The sequence below is a fragment of the Leopardus geoffroyi genome, chromosome E1 (genome assembly GCF_018350155.1).
Source record: "Leopardus geoffroyi isolate Oge1 chromosome E1, O.geoffroyi_Oge1_pat1.0, whole genome shotgun sequence".
Lineage (NCBI taxonomy): Eukaryota > Metazoa > Chordata > Mammalia > Carnivora > Felidae > Leopardus > Leopardus geoffroyi.
In genome coordinates, this window is record NC_059330.1 from 11,079,315 (window position 1) to 11,094,226 (window position 14,912).

Below are 14,912 nucleotides of genomic sequence, written 5' to 3' on the forward strand. Positions count from 1 at the left end.
CGGGGAAACTGAGGCCCAGAGAGGTCTAACGCAGAGTGGGCGGGCCCGGCGCTTCCCCGCGGCGCGCCGCGTGCGCGGGCAGGCGAGGGGCGCGGCCCGGGCTCCGCCTGCCCGCGGGCCCGGGCGGGGGCGGGTTAAAAGGGCGGAGCCAGCGTTGGCCCAGCCCGCGGCTCGCCCCGCTGCCCCCCGCGCCCGGTACGGCCCCGCAGCAAGAGCGGCGCCATGGAGGCCACCGGGGTGCTGCCGTTCGTGCGCGGCGTGGACCTCAGCGGCAACGACTTCAAGGTGAGCTGGCCGGGCGTGGGGCCGGGCCTCCCTCCAGGCCGTCTCTTCCGCCCGGGCCCGCGCCGGTCTCTGCTTCCTGTCCCGCCCGCCTCCGGGCCCCGCGCCGCCCAGGACTGAGGACGGCCCGGGGTGGGGCTCCCCCCGGGGCTCGGGACCTTGCCGGGAACGGACCCCCGACGCCTCAGCTCAGGGCCCGCACGGGAAGAGCGAGGCCGGCCTGGGCCTGACGGACGCTTGGGGGCGGAGTCACGCCGGGGAGTGGTCTAGGGGCCCCCACCCCGCGTCCCAGACCGGGCGTCTGGGCCCCGCCAGGGCCGGAGAGTGGCCGGAGAGTGGCCTGGGGGGCCGCGAGCCTCCGCTCCCGCCTCCCCGGCCCTCCTTCCCCGCCCCTCTGAGGTCATACGCCCAAGCCAGGCCCTGACTCATGGCCGGCTGTCGGCTGGCTGTCGGGGGCGGGTCTGGAGCACACTCATCACTGCCCTGTCCCTGCCACCGCCACCCCATCCTGTGTGGTCTTGGGCAAGTCACTTCCCCTCTCAGAGTCTGGGTTTTGACATCCGGTGAAGGGACTGTAATGTAGAGGCATGGATTGGTTGGTGTGGAGACTGTCAGGCTGATGGGCAAGGCCTTGGGGTGGCTGCTGTCTGAGCAGCTGCTGGACTGGTAGACTAGGGCCTCAAGGAACTGGAGCCCAGCCTTCCAGCCCGTTGGTGGGTGAGGGGGTTCTAGAGGGTCAAGAATGAGGTGGGCAGTGCTGGTAACCAGAGGAGTGGAAGGAAGAGCTGGCCCAGCACAGGAGGGGTCAGTGAGCAAGCAGCTGAGGCTGGGGTCAGTGTCGTGTCAGCCTGGGTCTTCAGCATTGGGGGGGCCCAGGCTTTGACTAAGGTTGGGTTAGACCAAGGCTGAGGAGGCTGGCAGGTCCTTCCTGCATTTACCCACATGTGCACACACCTTTGACCCAGGGCCCAGGCGGCCACACCACTTTCCTCCGTCCCCATCCCTACCATCCTCACCTGAGGTCTCCATTGTCCTCTCCGGACTGGGAGAGTCTGGGTCACCAACTGAGAATGTGGCTCTAGGGGAATGGGGACACGTGATGCCTCAGACTGCCTGCCATAAGGGCTAGGGGTACCGAGGCGCAGGCATTCGAATGTGGGGAACGAAGACACGAACAAGGCCTTGCGCAGGGGGTTGGACCTTAGCAATGGCTTGTATGCCGATGGCAGGTTGGGGCACAGTCAGGGCCTTGTTGGAGCCTTAGGAGTCCCCCCATCTCTGGCGGCCTAGGTAGGGCCTGGAATGGCAGGCACAGGCATTTGAGCCAAGCTAACCACACAACTGAGCACTGGGATGTCCCCTGGAACAAGCCAGTTCCGTCCTGGCCATTTGAGGGCTCAGAATCCCCAAGGCTCCCATGCAAACGGGGGGACACAGAGGGTGGTGGAGCAGGGGCGCCCGTCATCCCAATCAGTCTCCCCATGACACATACCCCCAGGGTGGCTACTTCCCTGAAAATGTCAAGGCCATGACCAGTCTGCGATGGCTGAAGCTGAACCGCACGGGCCTCTGCTACCTCCCAGAGGAGTTGGCAGCCCTGCAGAAGCTGGTAAGGGGCTCTGGGCAGTCAGGGAGGGTCCCTGTGGATTGGGCTGGGCCAGGTGGGCAAGCCTGCACAGAAGGCAGTCGACATAGAGGAAGATGCTGACAGCCATGAGATGGAGTGAGCACTCTGTCCTGGGAGGTATGCAAGAAAAGGCCGCCGTGGGAGGGAGGGAGGGAGGGTGGGAGGCTGCAAGAGGTGGGCTGAGCGTGTGTGGCTGAGGGCCCCCTGGATGGTACAAGGTTCTGGTGGCAGTAGGGGACTCTGTAGACACCTTACCCGCACTGCTGAGCTTCTGCTTCTCCGTCCTGGCCCAGGAGCACTTGTCTGTGAGTCACAACAACCTGACCACGCTTCATGGGGAGCTGTCCAGCCTGCCGTCACTGAGGGTGAGTGCTGCCAGAGGCCATTGAGCTTGGGGGCTGGGGCCAGAGTCCAGCCAGTGGCGTGAGGGCAGGGCCAGACCCCAGGCTGGACCAGCAACTCTGCCCATCCTGTGTCAGACTCAGGGACCTGTTCCTAAAGGGGAAAGGACGTCGTAATCCGCTGCATTAAGTAACGCATGGGGGGGGAAAATGTAAAAAACCCAAACTTCCACCCGTTTTAGACAAATACAGTGAGAACAGTTGGCACCAGCCAAGCACTGTTCCAACTCTTCCCTATGGGTTTTTTTTCATATCATCTTGACCTTCGCCAAGTTCACAGATGCAGACACTTGGCCACAGAGCCAGGTCACTTGCCCGAGGCTGAGGTCACTCGGCCAGGCAGGGGGAGAGCTGGGGTAGAGTGCGGTTTGGTCAGAGTGGTCCTCTCGCCCCTCTGCTCTCCGTGGAGACTCCGACGTCCCAGAACATCAGGTCCCCATCCAGACCCTTCGGGCCTCGGTGAGGGTTTTTTCTGTCCAAGGCCAGAGCCCTGAGCTGTTAAGAGCACAGCCTCTGGACTTGGGCTGCCTAAGTTCTAATCTGGGCCCTGCCACTTCCTGGCTGCATGACTTTGGACGAGGCCCCTTCCATGTTCTGGGGAGGGTTCCGTGGGTGACGGTGGGAAGGGGCAGTGTGGTGCTGCACAGACACGAAGGCTGAAGGAGAATTGGTCGCAGCCGGGTTGTTTTGTCGCGGCACAGTTCTCTGGCCTGTTCTCTCTCCCCCTCAGACTTTCTGCATGTCTGTAGATGAGGTTTCAGCCCCAAGAGGAGGAAAACAGACTTGCTCTCAGTCCACACTCTGATTTCTCTTTGGTTCAGCCCCCTTCCTCTGCCCTAGACACTCTGCCTCAGAGCTACGCATTTATCTCGCCCTCTGGACTTGGGAAGAAGAGGGATTGTTCAGTCAAAAGGGTTCCCTGAGCATGCTGTACTGGGCTCTAGGGCACATTTGAGCTGGGCTTTGAGGCGTGCATAGGAGCTCATCAAGGGGGCTAGGAAGAACTCTCCAGGCAGAGGGACTATGAGCAAAAGTCAGGGTGGGACAGCACTTGAGCCTGGCCTCTGGTGGGTTTCCTGGGGGAGGTGTCCTTCCCTGATCTCTCTGCTGCTTCCTGGGGGTGGAAGCCAGGAATCATGGACTCTCATGGTGTATCCCCAGGCCATCGTGGCTCGAGCCAACAGCCTGAAGAATTCTGGAGTCCCCGATGACATCTTCAAGCTGGATGATCTCTCGGTTCTGGTCAGTGGCTACCCACCCACCTGGCGCCTGTGTTGGCCCACCAGTCAGTTCTCCTCTATTAGAGTGGTCTCCTCAGCCGCTGTTATACCGTTTTATAGATGGAGAAACTGAGGCTTTAGAGTGCCTCGCCTGAGCTCATTCACGGAGTCAGATCCCTAACCTGGGCACCCTTCCTCTCGGGTTCTGACTGTCTGCTTTTGGCCCCGAAAGCTCCTCAGCCACTCCTTCCTCAGTCCCCCATCTGACCCCCAAGGCTGGCCCTAACACCCCTGACCTGGCCTCGCCCGTTCTACACAGGACTTGAGCTACAACCAGCTGACGGAATGCCCACGGGAGCTGGAGAACGCCAAGAATATGCTGGTGCTGAACCTCAGCCATAACAGGTGTCTGTCGGCTGGGGTGGGGGGCAGAGTCTGGGGGGGACTGCAACACGGGGTTGCATCCATCCAGGAGGGGTACATCTGGCCCTGACGGCCCCTGCCTGCCTCTCCCTCACCCACCCGCAGCATCGACACCATCCCCAACCAGCTCTTCATCAACCTCACCGACCTGCTGTACCTGGACCTCAGTGAGAACCGTCTAGAAAGCTTGCCCCCACAGATGCGCCGCCTGGTGCACCTGCAGACGCTGGTGCTCAACGGGAACCCGCTGCTGCACGCACAGCTCCGGTGGGCGCCTCCTCAGACCACGCCCCACCCCCGAACCCACCCTGGGGAATCTGGCCTTGTCCCTCAACTCCCCAGTAGCCCTGGCCCTTCCTGCTTCGGGCCCCCACCACATCCCTGCCCCTCCTGTGTGGGCTGGGCCCCTCAGGCCCCATCTTTCCTAAGTATCAGGTCCTACCTCCGTCCTGAGTCCTGTCTACCCCACCCTACAGCCGCCCTTGACCTTGTCTTCTGAGACCCTCTCAGCCCCGTGCGCTTGGGCCTGCCCCCGGCCTGACCACCCACGTCTCCCTGCAGGCAGCTCCCAGCTCTAACGGCCCTGCAGACCCTGCACCTGAGGAACACCCAGCGTACCCAGAGCAACCTCCCCACCAGCCTGGAGGGCCTGAGCAACCTCGCAGGTTGGCAGTCCCTGGGTGATCTCGGGCTCTCGTCCCCTCGGGTCCCTTGCTTCCTTGCTCCCTTATGGAGGAAGGGATAGATCCTGCTTGCCTGCCCACCTGCCGGAGGGCAAAGGACGCGGTTATGTTAATGAGTAGTTCTTTCCTTACTGTGACGGCTAGTGGTAACACCAAATTATGAGCACTGGCTTTTTTTTTTTTTTTTTCTTTTAATTTACATCCAAGTTAGCTAGCTTATAGTGCAACAGTGATTTCAGGAGTAGATTCCTTAATGCCCCTTACCCATTTAGCCTATCCTCCCTCCCACCACCCCTCCTATAACCCTCTGTTTGTTCTCTGTATGTAAGAGTCTCTTACGTTTTGTTCCCCTCCTTGTTTTTATATTATTTTCCTTCCCTTTCCTTATGTTCATCTGTTTTGATTCTTAAAGTCCTCATATGAGTGAAGTCCTATGATATTTGTCTTTCTCCGACTAATTTCGCTTAGCAAAATACCCTCTAGTTCCATCCACGTACTTGCAAATGGCAGGATTTCATTCTTTTTGATTGCCGAGTAATGCTCCGTTCTATATATATACCATGTCTTCTTTATCCATTCATCCATCAGTAGACATTTGGGCTCTTTCCATACTTTGGCTATTGTCAATAGCGCTGCTATAAACATCGGGGTGCCTGTGTCCCTTTGAATCAGCATTTTTGTACCCTTTGGATAAATACCTAGTAGTGCAATTGCTGGGTCACGGGTAGTTCTATTTTTGGTTTTTTGATGAACCTCCATACTGCTTTCCAGAGTGGCCCCACCAGTTCTCATTCCCACCAGCAGTGCAAAAGAGATCCTCTCTCTCCGCATCCTCACCAACATCTGTTGTTGCCTGTGTTGTTAATGTTAGCCATTCTGACAGGTGTGAGGTGGTATCTCAGTGTGGTTTTGATTTGTATTTCCCTGATGATGAGTGATGTTGAGCATTTTTTCATGTGTCGGTTGGCCATCTGGATGTCTTTGGAGAAGTGTCTATTCATGTCTTTTGCCCATTTTTTTGCTGGGCTATTTGTTTTTTGGGTGTTGAGTTTGATAAGTTCTTTATAGATTTTGGATACTAACCCTTTATCTGATATGCCATTTGCAAATATCTTCTCCCATCCCGTCAGTTGCCTTTTAGTTTTGCTGATTGTTTCCTTCTCTGTGCAGAAGCTTTTTATCTTGATGTGGTCCCAATAGTTCAGTTTTGCTTTTGTTTCCCTTGCCTCCGGAGATGTGTTGAGTAAGAAGTTGCTGCGGCCAAGGTCAAAGAGGTTGTTGCCTGTTCTCTCCTCGAGCATTTCGACGGCTTCCTGTCTTACATTTAGGTCTCTCATCCATTTTGAGTTTATTTTTGTGTGTGGTGTTAAGAAAGTGGTCCAGGTTCATTCTCCTGCATGTTGCTGTCCAGTTTTCCCGACGCCACTTGCTGAAGAGACTGTCTTTATTCCATTGGATATTCTTTCCTGCTTCGTCAACTATCCATTGGATATTAGTTGGCCATACATTTGTGGGTCCATTTTTGGGTTCTCTGTTCTGTTCCATTGATCTGAGTGTCTGTTTTTGTGTCAGTAACAAGCACTGGCTTTATGGCTAGACTCAGCAGTATGAGGAAGTCTTTCCAAATGGAGAAACTGAGGCTCAGAGAGATTAAGTCACTGGCTTCAGGCCGCAGAGCCTGGAGGCAGTGGAGGTGGGGCTCACATTAGGGCTGGCTGCCCCCGGAGCGGGCTGCGGGGGCCCCAGCTGATGCACCCCACTCCACACCCCAGACGTGGACCTCTCCTGCAACGACCTGACGCGGGTGCCCGAGTGCCTGTACACCCTCCCCAGCCTGCGACGCCTCAACCTCAGCAGCAACCAGATCTCGGAGCTGTCCCTGTGCATTGACCAGTGGGTGCACGTGGAGACCTTGAACCTGTCCCGCAACCAGCTGACCTCACTGCCCGTACGTCCGGGCCTAGGGTGGAGAGAGGGAAGGCTGCCGAGCCACCCTGGCTCCTGCCCCTGACTCCCGCCCCCCGCCCGTGTCTCCCCTCTAGTCAGCCATCTGCAAACTGACCAAGCTGAAGAAGCTGTACCTGAACTCCAACAAGCTGGATTTCGATGGGCTGCCCTCGGGCATCGGCAAGCTGGCCAACCTAGAGGAGTTCATGGCTGCCAACAACAACCTAGAGCTGATCCCTGAAAGCCTCTGCAGGTGCCGGGGCGAGTGGGGGCGGGGAGACTTATGGCATAGAAAACCCCAGATTCGTAGTCAGAACCCCCCCTGCAGTCTCTGCCCATCATGCAACATGGATGGGTTAACTTGGCTTTGTGGGTCAAGACCCACGTCCTGTGCCAGCATGAGTTTGGGACACAGCGCCATGTCTGTCTCCTTCTGGAGGTCACTGTGTCCACTGGCATGGCCTCCTCAACACTCTGAGAAGTCCTTCAGGCAGAGAACAGAGGACCCCTCAGCGGCTTCCAAGCTAATTTGAGGACAGAGTATGGTTTGGTTTTTTTTTTTTTTTTTTTTTTTTTAAGTATATTTGTTTATTTTTCAAGAGAGAGGAAGAGAGCACAAGTAGGGGAGAGGGCAGAGAGGGAGAGAGAATCCCAAACAGGTCCCGTGCTGTCAGTGTGGAGCCTCATGTGGGGCTCCGTCTCACAAACCGTGAGGTCATGACCTGAGCTAAAATCAAGAGCCAGACGCTTCACCGACTGAGCCACCCACGCGTCCCCGAGAATGATTTTTAGTGTCCTGTTGGTCACGTGCGGGAGCCTTTAACTCTGCAGAGGGCCTCTTTGAAAACTGCTGTTGCGTAGAAGCCACTAGAAGATCTTCCCAGTCACGTAGCTTGAGAAGACTCCAGTTCCACTTGCTTTAGCCTTTCCTGCCTCTCTTGGCCTGCTTAAACCCAGGGGTTTCGTAACTAGCTGGGCTACTCAGTTCCTCTGGCCTTACCCGGCTCCCTATCTCTGGGTCCTGGAAGTTTCCCTGCCTCCCCCGCAACCTCATCTGTCACCTCTCTGAGGCTCCGGCTCTGTCCTCACAGGTGCACAAAGCTGAGGAAACTCGTCCTGAACAAGAACCGCCTGGTGACCCTCCCAGAGGCCATCCACTTCTTGACGGAGATCGAGGTCTGGGCAGGCCGGGGCCAGTGCCAAGAGGGGCCTGATGGGGAGGGAGGAGGTGCAGACAGACACCCCCTCAGGAAAGAGTGCACAAAGCAGTGTCACTGGGGTGGGGACACCCAGCAGAGGCCCCCTGGAGCGGCGGCAGGGCCACAGTTGGGAGAAGGTGAACCGCATCCCCGTGTCCGTCCCATGCTTGATGGCATCATTTTAGCCCCGTGACCAGCCTGCAAGGTCCCGTTTCACAGATGGGAAAGCCAAAGCCCACGAGGGGCGGCCGCAGAGCTGGGATGAGAAAGAACCCCAGCCCCCGCCCTGGACCTCTCAGCACTAGCGGCTGCCGAGAGCGACAGGGGGGGGTGGGCGTGACGGGGCCGTGGATCTCAGGCCCACCACCTCTGCTCACCCCGCGAGGCAGGTCCTGGACGTGCGGGAGAACCCCAGCCTGGTCATGCCTCCCAAGCCCGCTGACCGTGCTGCCGAGTGGTACAACATCGACTTCTCGCTGCAGAACCAGCTGCGGCTGGCAGGTGCCTCCCCTGCCACGGTGGCTGCGGCAGCAGCTGGTAAGCAGAGGAGGTCGGGCTGGTCTGGGAGCCGGGGGCATGCTTCTGCCGGCCTCAGCTTATCCATCTGTGCATTGGGTGGGACACACATAGCTTCTGGATCCTGGGAGATGGGGTTGGCCCCTGGTTGGCTCGTGCCCGAGGGCCCAGCTATTTACTCCTCCCCTAAGCAGTAAGTGGGCCCAAGGACCCCCTGGCTCGCAAGATGCGGCTGCGGAGGCGCAAGGACTCAGCCCAGGATGACCAGGCTAAGCAGGTGCTGAAGGGCATGTCGGATGTGGCCCAGGAGAAGAACAAAAAGCAGGAGGTAAGCCAGGTCAGGGGCTGGGAGGGGACAGGTGTCCCTGGGCTCTTCTTAAGACAGACTGTGTGACCCAGGCCAAGAGGGAGAGCGGGTCCTGGGTAGAGAGGACAACCCATGCAAAGGCCCTGAGGTGGGTAGCAAATAGAGATCTGCCTGAGTGACTGTGACGAGGCAAGCCATGCCTTGTGACCGTGACCCCAGGAAAGTACTGACGCGCGAGCCCCTGGGGGCAAGGCACGGCGCTGGGACCAGAGCCTGGAGAAGCCGCGCCTTGACTACTCTGAGTTCTTCACGGAGGACGTGGGCCAGCTGCCTGGCCTGACCATCTGGCAGATCGAGAACTTCGTGCCTGTGCTGGTGGAGGAAGCCTTCCATGGCAAGTTCTATGAGGCTGACTGCTACATTGTACTCAAGGTGAGAGTTGGGCGTGTTGTTGGGGGCTAGGACCCCCCAGTAACCTTATCTTAGATGGCTCAGGGCCCCCAGCTCCACAGTTTTGTTCCTTGAGGCAAGGTGGGAGGGGGAGGGCTTTGCAGAGGAGGTGGGGTGGGGATGTCCTAGGCAGAGGTGTGACAGCGCCTCCCACCGTGGGACTGGGGAGTCTGTGGCCGTTAGAGTGGCCTTTGGGGGGTGAGCTGGGAAGCCAGGACGCCTTGGCCAGGGCTGACACGGCCTATGCTGCCCGCCGCCCCCCACCAGACCTTTCTGGATGACAGTGGCTCACTGAACTGGGAGATCTACTACTGGATCGGCGGGGAGTCCACGCTGGACAAGAAGGCCTGCTCTGCCATCCATGCCGTGAACCTGCGTAACTATCTTGGTGCCGAGTGTCGCACCGTGCGGGAGGAGATGGGCGATGAGAGCGAGGAGTTCCTGCAGGTGCCAGCCAGCCAGAGGGCGGGGCCTTGGGTGGGGTGGGGCCGGGAAGTGGGCGCGGCCAAAGGCTGAGGGCGGGCCAAGACCTCTGGCTCACACTGCGGACCCAGAGGTGTTAGGGGTGGAGACCTAAGGCAGTCAGGCAACTGGGTGAGGCCAGTGTTGGGAGCGTGGGCCGGTGGCCAAGAGAGAGCTGGGGAGCTGGGACCAATAGCACCAAGGAGGCGGGGCCACACGCAGGACCCTGAGTCAGAGAGCAGGGTTAGCAAGCTGTGCTGTCCTTTGGGCCAGCTGGCTACGTGGAGATGCCCAGACACATGACGCTTTACTCTGCTGTCTTCCATGAACCTGCTTGGTCCTGTGCCCTGACACACGCGTATCTAGACATGCTGTGTGCGGCTAAACCTTAACAAGAGTGAACGCACCATGAACACATAGTTTTGTAGCTGGTGACGTTGAAATAACGAGTTTACGTTTATAGACACAGATCTTGTTCTTCTTTGTTGTTGTTTTGTTGAACTTCATCATGGATCTGGGGCACTTGATGCAGGGACAGGCAACTCTGCCCCCCTGACAGGAGGTATTTGAAGGGGGGCCGGGGGGGGGGTAGCTCAGTGACAAGGGACCACACCCTCACACACACAGGTGTTTGACAATGACATCTCCTACATTGAGGGAGGAACAGCCAGTGGCTTCTACACTGTGGAGGACACACACTACGTCACCAGGTGAGGGGGTGTGTGGGTAGGTGGCACTAACCTGGACTCAGCTGGGAAGGGTTGGGGGAGAGGGTGTTAGGACTAAATCGGCCCCTTCGTGTCCCTACCTCCCACCCCCTGGTCACTCTCGCTCTGCTACCAGGATGTACCGTGTGTATGGGAAAAAGAACATCAAGTTGGAACCTGTACCTCTCAAGGGGGCCTCCCTGGACCCAAGGTAGGCCCCCATGACCTGAGGTGGGAGTGCTTGAGCCCAGACTTCCTCCCCACTAGTGGGGGGCAGATTTGGGTTTTAGAAGAAGAGGCCTTCCAGCAATCCTTTTGACCCCTGTCTTATCGAGTTTCGTGGTACCCACAGGGGGATAAACCCCGTAAGGAGGGATTAGGGCCGGGTCTAGGGCATGAGGGCAGTTGCTGCCCACGTCTAGCACCGCCCCTTCTGCCCCTCCCATCCAGGTTTGTTTTCCTGCTGGATCGAGGGCTGGACATTTACGTGTGGCGGGGGGCCCAGGCCACACTGAGTAGCACCACCAAGGCCAGGTACGAGGACTACGCCCTGCTGGGACATGGTGGGGTGTCTTCTGCAAAGACCGACTGCCACCTCTAAGAAGGGGCACAGGACTCACCAAGGGCTTTGCACGCCACTCCCCCTCCAGGCTCTTTGCAGAGAAAATTAACAAGAACGAGCGAAAAGGGAAGGCAGAGATCACACTGCTGGTGCAAGGTCAGGAGTCCCCAGAGTTCTGGGAGGCGCTGGGCGGGGAGCCCTCTGAGATCAAGAAGCATGTGCCTGATGACTTCTGGCCACCTCAGCCCAAGCTGTATAAGGTGAGCTGTGGTGCTGGGTGCAGGGCTGGCCTGACTTCCTGAGCCTCGCACCACTGTGGTGGCTGTGGACTTGGGTGGGGAGAGGGTGCCACCTTCTGGACAGGAAATAGCCAGAGCAAAGGTCTAGAGGCTCTGAGTGAGGCCGTGAGAGACAGTGTTAGGGTGTGTGTTTCCAGGAAGGTGGGGCTAGAGAGAGAGGCTGCAAAGTGCCTGGCTTCCAGGGCTGAGAACCTGGCCTTAATTCTGCAGGTGACGGGAAGCCCATGGGGGTTTTGCAAGCAAGAAAAGGACGAGTTAGAAGATTAGAAAAGACAGTAAGGACCTGGAGAGGGTTGGCAGGGAAAGCACCATTTAAAAGCCCTTCCACTGATAGAATGCCCTTAAAACACTGGTGGAGGGAGGAAACTAAGGTCCAAAGAGGAGCAGGTGATGGTCCTGAGCACCCACAACAGGGCAGAGGCCAGACTCCAAAGCAGGGGGCTGCTGGTGGGTTGGGCTCCTTCCCCCAGACCCTTCCCTGCCACGCCCACCTCTTCATCCTGCCAGGTGGGCTTGGGCCTGGGCTATCTGGAGCTGCCACAGATCAACTACAAGCTCTCTGTGGAACATAAGACACGTCCCAAGGTGGAACTGATGCCGAGGATGCGGCTGGTAAGACACACAGAGGGAGGAGGGCGAGGGAGCCAGGACCCCTCCGTGGTGGTGGGGCATCAGCATTGACCTCCAGCCTTTGCCCCGCAGCTGCAGAGCCTGCTGGACACGCGCTGCGTGTACATCCTGGACTGTTGGTCCGACGTGTTCATCTGGCTGGGCCGCAAGTCCCCGCGCCTGGTGCGCGCCGCCGCCCTCAAGCTGGGCCAGGAGCTGTGCGGGATGTTGCACAGGCCGCGGCACGCCACCGTCAGCCGCAGCCTGGAGGGCACGGAGGCGCAGGTGCGTGTGTGCCTCTCGGTGGCCTCTTACCGTCTATCCAGCCGGGCCCCGCCCCTCCAGCCACCAGGCCCCGCCTTCATTTCTAGACCACCCTCCGCTTTTCCGGACCCCGCCCCCAAGCCACCTCGACCTCTGCCTTAACCGCATCAGACCCCCACTCCAGCTGGTGTTGTCATCCCTTTGGCAGGTGTTCAAGGCCAAGTTCAAGAACTGGGACGACGTCTTGACAGTGGACTACACGCGGAACGCAGAGGCCGTGCTGCAGGGCCCGGGACTCACCGGGAAAGTGAAGCGCGACGCGGAGAAGAAAGAGCAGATGAAGGCTGACCTCACCGCGCTGTTCCTGCCCAGGCAGCCGCCCATGGCACTGGCGGAGGTGGGGGCGGGGCCCCGGGGGCGGGGTGGGGGAGGACTTGGCCCAGGACCTGCCCTGCCCGGTGGTGACTGGCGGCCGTGGCCTGCAGGCCGAGCAGCTGATGGAGGAGTGGAACGAGGACCTGGACGGCATGGAGGGTTTTGTGCTCGAGGGCAAGAAGTTCGCGAGGCTGCCGGAGGAGGAGTTTGGCCACTTCTACACGCAGGACTGCTACGTCTTCCTCTGCAGGTGCCAACGCGGCGCGCCTCCGTCGCCCGGCCCCTCCCCTGGGGCTAGGGGCCTCGAGCCCCTGCTCACCGCTCTCTGACCACCCCCCCCCCCACCCCCCAGATACTGGGTCCCCGTGGAGTACGAGGAGGAGGAGGAGAAGAAGGAAGAGAAGGAGGAGGAGAAAGCAGGGGCGGAGGGCAAAGAAGGCGAGGAAGCAGCGGCTGAGGCAGAGGAGAAGCAGCCGGAGGAGGACTTCCAGTGCATCGTGTACTTCTGGCAGGGCCGGGAAGCCTCCAACATGGGCTGGCTCACCTTCACCTTCAGCCTGCAGAAGAAGTTCGAGAGCCTCTTCCCCGGCAAGCTAGAGGTAGGTCTGTCACGCCCACCCCAGCTCCAGCCACCGCCCCCCCCCCCCCCCCTCCTGAGAGGGACTCAGACCCAGGAGAGGCTTGGCCTGAGGGGCAGGGCGGGGGTCCAAGGAGCTGTCCTTAACATCTCCACACCCCCAGGTGGTCCGCATGACACAGCAGCAGGAGAACCCCAAGTTCCTGTCCCATTTCAAGAGAAAGTTCATCATCCACCGTGGCAAGAGGAAGGCGGCTCAGGGTGCCCTGCAGCCCAGCCTCTACCAGATTCGCACCAATGGCAGCGCCCTCTGCACCCGGTGCCTGGCCTGGGCAGGGGGAGGGGGGCGCAGGGGGTGGGACTGGGAGCATATGGTGGGCAGACGGGGGTCAGTGGCCAGCAGCACCTCCCTGCTGACCCCTCCCACTCCCCAGGTGCATCCAGATCAACACAGACTCCAGCCTCCTCAACTCCGAGTTCTGCTTTATCCTCAAGGTAGGTTGTGGGTGCGGCCAGCACTGTGGCTCAGGGTGGTGGGTTGTAGGTGGGACCTGACTTGAACCCCCTGCACGCTCCCCAGGTTCCCTTTGAGAGTGAGGACAACCAGGGCATCGTGTACGCGTGGGTGGGCCGGGCTGCGGACCCGGACGAGGCCAAGCTTGCGGAAGATATCCTGAACACCATGTTTGATGCCTCCTATAGCAAGCAGGTGACCAGGGCGGGTGGCAGGTGGGCAGGCTGTCGTGTGAGGGCCGACAGGGGACCTGGGCCAGACAGACACTTTCCCCACAGGTCATCAACGAAGGTGAGGAGCCCGAGAACTTTTTTTGGGTGGGCATCGGGGCACAGAAGCCTTATGACGGTGACGCCGAATACATGAAGCACACTCGGCTCTTCCGGTGAGGCCAGAGCCCATACCTCTCCCTGCGCTCCCTCCTCAGTCCTGGCAGGCTCCTGCGACCCTCAGCCTCTCCCTGACCCTTGACTTCCAGGTGCTCCAATGAGAAGGGCTACTTCGCTGTGACCGAGAAGTGCTCGGATTTCTGCCAAGATGACCTGGCGGATGATGATATCATGCTGCTAGACAATGGCCAAGAAGTGAGCCCCCTGCCCCCCCCCCCCCCCCCCCCCCGCCCATTCAAGGGGCCTACCCGCTGGTAGATGGGAACCCGGGGCTGGAATGGGAGTACTCTCAGGTCCCGTGAGACCACCTGTTCTGCTGTCCCCACAGGTCTACATGTGGGTGGGGACCCAGACGAGCCAGGTGGAGATCAAGCTGAGTCTGAAGGCCTGCCAGGTGAGTCGGTGGTGGGGAGGGCCGGGGCCGGGCCTGGCGGTCCCGGTGCACCGCCCAAGGCTCACGCCTTCTCCTGTCGGTCAGGTGTACATCCAGCACATGCGATCCAAGGAGCACGAGAAGACCCGCCGCCTGCGCCTGGTCCGTAAGGGCAACGAGCAGCACGCCTTCACTCGCTGCTTCCACGCCTGGAGCACCTTCCGCGAGGCCCTGGCCTAGGGCGGCCATCACCCGCCTGCAGTGCCCCCGCTGCGACCCCACGCCAGGGCGAGGAAGGGCCTCTGTCCGTCCACTGCCTGCCAGCAGAGGCAGCTCCCGCTCCAGCCACCACCCCCAGCGCCACAGTCCCAGCAGCACCGACGGGGAGACCCTGACCGGTGCCCTCAGGCGTCTGGGCACCTGGAGTCCCTCCCTCCTGAGCTCCTGTGTGACGCCTCCTCCCCACCAGGGATAAAGCAGATGTGGCTGCCTTTTAAGAGATATTAAATGCTTTTATTTTCAATATTAAAAATCAGTATTTTTAATATTAAAACGCTAATTTTAACAAAATGACAGGAAAAAAACCCCAAGGTACAATCTACAGGGAAATCCATCCTGACCGACCTCCCCGCCCCCCACCCTCGTACACACACACGCACACACGCTCGCACACGCACACACACACCCTGACTGGGCCCCCAGTCCTGGGTGCCCGGCAGAACTCCC

General features: G+C 59.5%; 1 protein-coding gene and 1 long non-coding RNA gene across 3 annotated transcripts in view; one reads left to right on the forward strand and one right to left on the reverse strand.

Moving 5' to 3' along the window:
- The window catches only part of LOC123603112, a 16,828-nt gene extending 12,893 nt beyond the window's left edge, over positions 1–3,935 (reverse strand). Inside the window, exon 1 of the long non-coding RNA XR_006714744.1 lies at positions 3,827–3,935. This is a non-coding gene — a long non-coding RNA (uncharacterized LOC123603112). The remainder of the gene's footprint in view (positions 1–3,826) is intronic.
- On the forward strand, positions 82–14,709 carry FLII (FLII actin remodeling protein). Of its 2 annotated transcripts, none has more exons than XM_045487573.1 (30): positions 82–285; positions 1,781–1,891; positions 2,203–2,274; positions 3,472–3,552; positions 3,850–3,935; positions 4,059–4,220; positions 4,515–4,618; positions 6,409–6,584; positions 6,679–6,836; positions 7,675–7,759; positions 8,172–8,319; positions 8,493–8,626; positions 8,825–9,037; positions 9,323–9,502; positions 10,145–10,227; positions 10,361–10,435; positions 10,675–10,758; positions 10,875–11,046; positions 11,593–11,697; positions 11,788–11,979; positions 12,167–12,355; positions 12,444–12,583; positions 12,686–12,932; positions 13,075–13,229; positions 13,345–13,405; positions 13,491–13,619; positions 13,703–13,809; positions 13,903–14,008; positions 14,142–14,207; positions 14,292–14,709. In XM_045487573.1, exons 1-30 carry the CDS (start codon positions 223–225, stop codon positions 14,424–14,426), a joined length of 3,819 nt encoding a protein of 1,272 aa, XP_045343529.1. In that variant the 5' UTR covers positions 82–222; the 3' UTR covers positions 14,427–14,709. The 2 variants fall into 2 exon arrangements, with proteins under 2 accessions (XP_045343529.1, XP_045343528.1); XM_045487572.1 differs by having other exon boundaries at positions 87–285; positions 8,490–8,626.
- The last annotated feature ends 203 nt before the right edge of the window (positions 14,710–14,912 follow it).

Excerpts from the sequence above, each read along its gene's own strand:
- FLII (XM_045487572.1), top strand. The coding sequence starts at position 223 with ATGGAGGCCACCGGGGTGCTGCCGTTCGTGCGCGGCGTGGACCTCAGC. Across the intron at positions 11,698-11,787 it reads TGATGCCGAGGATGCGGCTG|CTGCAGAGCCTGCTGGACAC; the intron begins GTAAGACACACA and ends TTTGCCCCGCAG. Across the intron at positions 14,009-14,141 it reads TGCTAGACAATGGCCAAGAA|GTCTACATGTGGGTGGGGAC; the intron begins GTGAGCCCCCTG and ends CTGTCCCCACAG.